We start from the raw sequence: 1,917 nt of genomic DNA, 5'->3' as shown, positions 1-1,917 counted from the left end.
GATGGAGGTGGAAATGCTCAGCTGCCGGAGGGAGCTCAGGATGGCTGCGGGAGATGTGGGACATGTCAGCTGCACCCCTATCCCTTGGGGGCTGGAAGGGGCCCGGGTTAACCCATCCCAGGGGAGATGGCACTTCCCATCCCCGCTCCAGCCCTGCCATGGCCCCTGACACAGCATGAAGCTCCCAGCCACAGCCCCCAGCAGAACAGGCAAAGGGAAACCCACCCTTGTGAGCCGGCCTAAGCCCTGATGAGCCAGGACATGGGCTGTTGGGTTAGGGCAGCAGCAGCCAGCTCAGCTGGAGCATGGGTGCGAAATGAGCACAGGAAAGCACCACGCAGACAGCCCCAGGACATCCCGCAGGTGCTTCCCTCCTGTGTGGCAGAAGTGTGGTGCAGCACCAACCCCACCGCCCCTCAAGATGCACCCAGCCTTTTCTCTGCTTTTCTGTTGGCCCATGCCAGCAGGCCAGCCTGAATTCTTTGGGGTGCCATGGGCAGGAGCAGGGCCACCTACTCGGCCGAAGCGCTGGGAGGGAGCAGTGCTGGTCCAGCCACGCGAGCGATGTCTGGGTGAGGCTCTCCAAGCTGGCTGTGGAGACCATGCCATTGAAAGACTCAAAGAGAGGCCGGATGATGATACTGAACTGAAGCGGGCAGAGGAGTTAAGGACCATGGGAAGTCAAGGTCTCCTGGCTACCATGTGTAAGCAGCACCCTCTTACAGGCAGCAGGAGAAGCCTCCCTGCCCAGCCGTGGATAAGACCTGCTGGGCACCTTCTCCAGCACAGCACCATGCTGGGCACCAGCCCATACTGTTGGGTTGACAGGGACATGTGTGCCACCCAGGTCAGGCAGTGGGAGGCTGCATAAGCCCTGTCATGAGTGGGGCTGCCAGAAATGGTTGTTTAGACACAAGACCACTCTTCCAGAGCAGATAAAGGAGCCAGTTAGCGCAGCATCCTCCAAAGTGCACAGGAGCAGGATGTGATGCTACTGTGTCCAGTATGCTCCCCTGGTGTTCCCAACCTGCAGGGACCACTGCTGGGGACTGGTGGACTTTATGCATGTAGCAATCCACAGCAGATACCTCCACTGGGAGCGTGTCCTGGAGCCCACACTGGAATAACTATACCCAGTGTCCTGTGGAAGGGGCTCCACAGCATTCCCAAACTCTTTCAGGAGCCACCTCTGCCTTGCCCAGGCTGACTGCACTGTAGTGAACTGTGAGCAGACAGGCCTGCCCATCCCTCTGCCCTTTGGGATTTTGTAGACCTCACAGTCTACAGGCTTGATCATCCCAGTGTGTCTAATCCCTTTCTGATCACAGAGAAGCAGGCCCAGCCCTTTCACCACCTGTTCCCTGGCCCTTGGTCCCCTCCATCCTCTTCACAATGTGGAGCCCTGACTTGTGTCCCAGGCATGGGCACACCTAGGTTTCCAGGGTGTGCCACATGGCCACCAAGGCTCAGTCATCATATCCCCAGCTTTGTGTCTGGACCTTTCATAATCTCTAGTTGATGGCTGCTGCCTCTCAGAGCCAGTGCCCATGTCAGCAAGAGCTCTTCCCTGCATTAGCTCAGCTTCACCAGTGACTTTCCTTCTCCTTGAGGACCAACCATTTACTCCTACTCCATTTGCTCCATTGCAACAGAAGCTTTCTCCTGACCACAGCATCTCAGCATGTTCCCACCATGTGCCCTTGGCTCCCCATGGTTCCCAGAGTCTCTCAAGATGGAGACACCCCACAGACCTGGGAGCAGCGGGTGAACCAGAGGACCCGGTGGAGGGGTCAGAGCAAGCACCAGGTACCGGCCCCAAAGGATACTATCCAGAACTTCCAGTTCTGCAGCGTGGAGGAGCGGACGTACTCGTCGAACATGCTGCGCATTTGGTTGAAGCGCTGGGGTGGGCACCCC

At 58.1% G+C, this 1,917-nt stretch overlaps 1 protein-coding gene across 1 annotated transcript in view; it reads right to left on the bottom strand.

The window, feature by feature from the left end:
* Positions 1-3: 3 nt before the first annotated feature.
* The window catches only part of LOC104514105 (carbohydrate-responsive element-binding protein-like), a gene marked incomplete at both ends in the record, with an annotated part of 5,510 nt that continues 3,596 nt past the window's right edge, over positions 4-1,917 (bottom strand). The window contains 3 exons of the mRNA XM_010157660.1: positions 4-44; positions 517-646; positions 1,827-1,901. Of these exons, the coding sequence (XP_010155962.1) occupies positions 4-44; positions 517-646; positions 1,827-1,901 (246 nt within the window). The remainder of the gene's footprint in view (positions 45-516; positions 647-1,826; positions 1,902-1,917) is intronic.

This window comes from Eurypyga helias, unplaced genomic scaffold (genome assembly GCF_000690775.1).
Source record: "Eurypyga helias isolate BGI_N326 unplaced genomic scaffold, ASM69077v1 scaffold34508, whole genome shotgun sequence".
Lineage (NCBI taxonomy): Eukaryota > Metazoa > Chordata > Aves > Eurypygiformes > Eurypygidae > Eurypyga > Eurypyga helias.
This window is presented reverse-complemented; position numbering and strand designations above follow the sequence as displayed.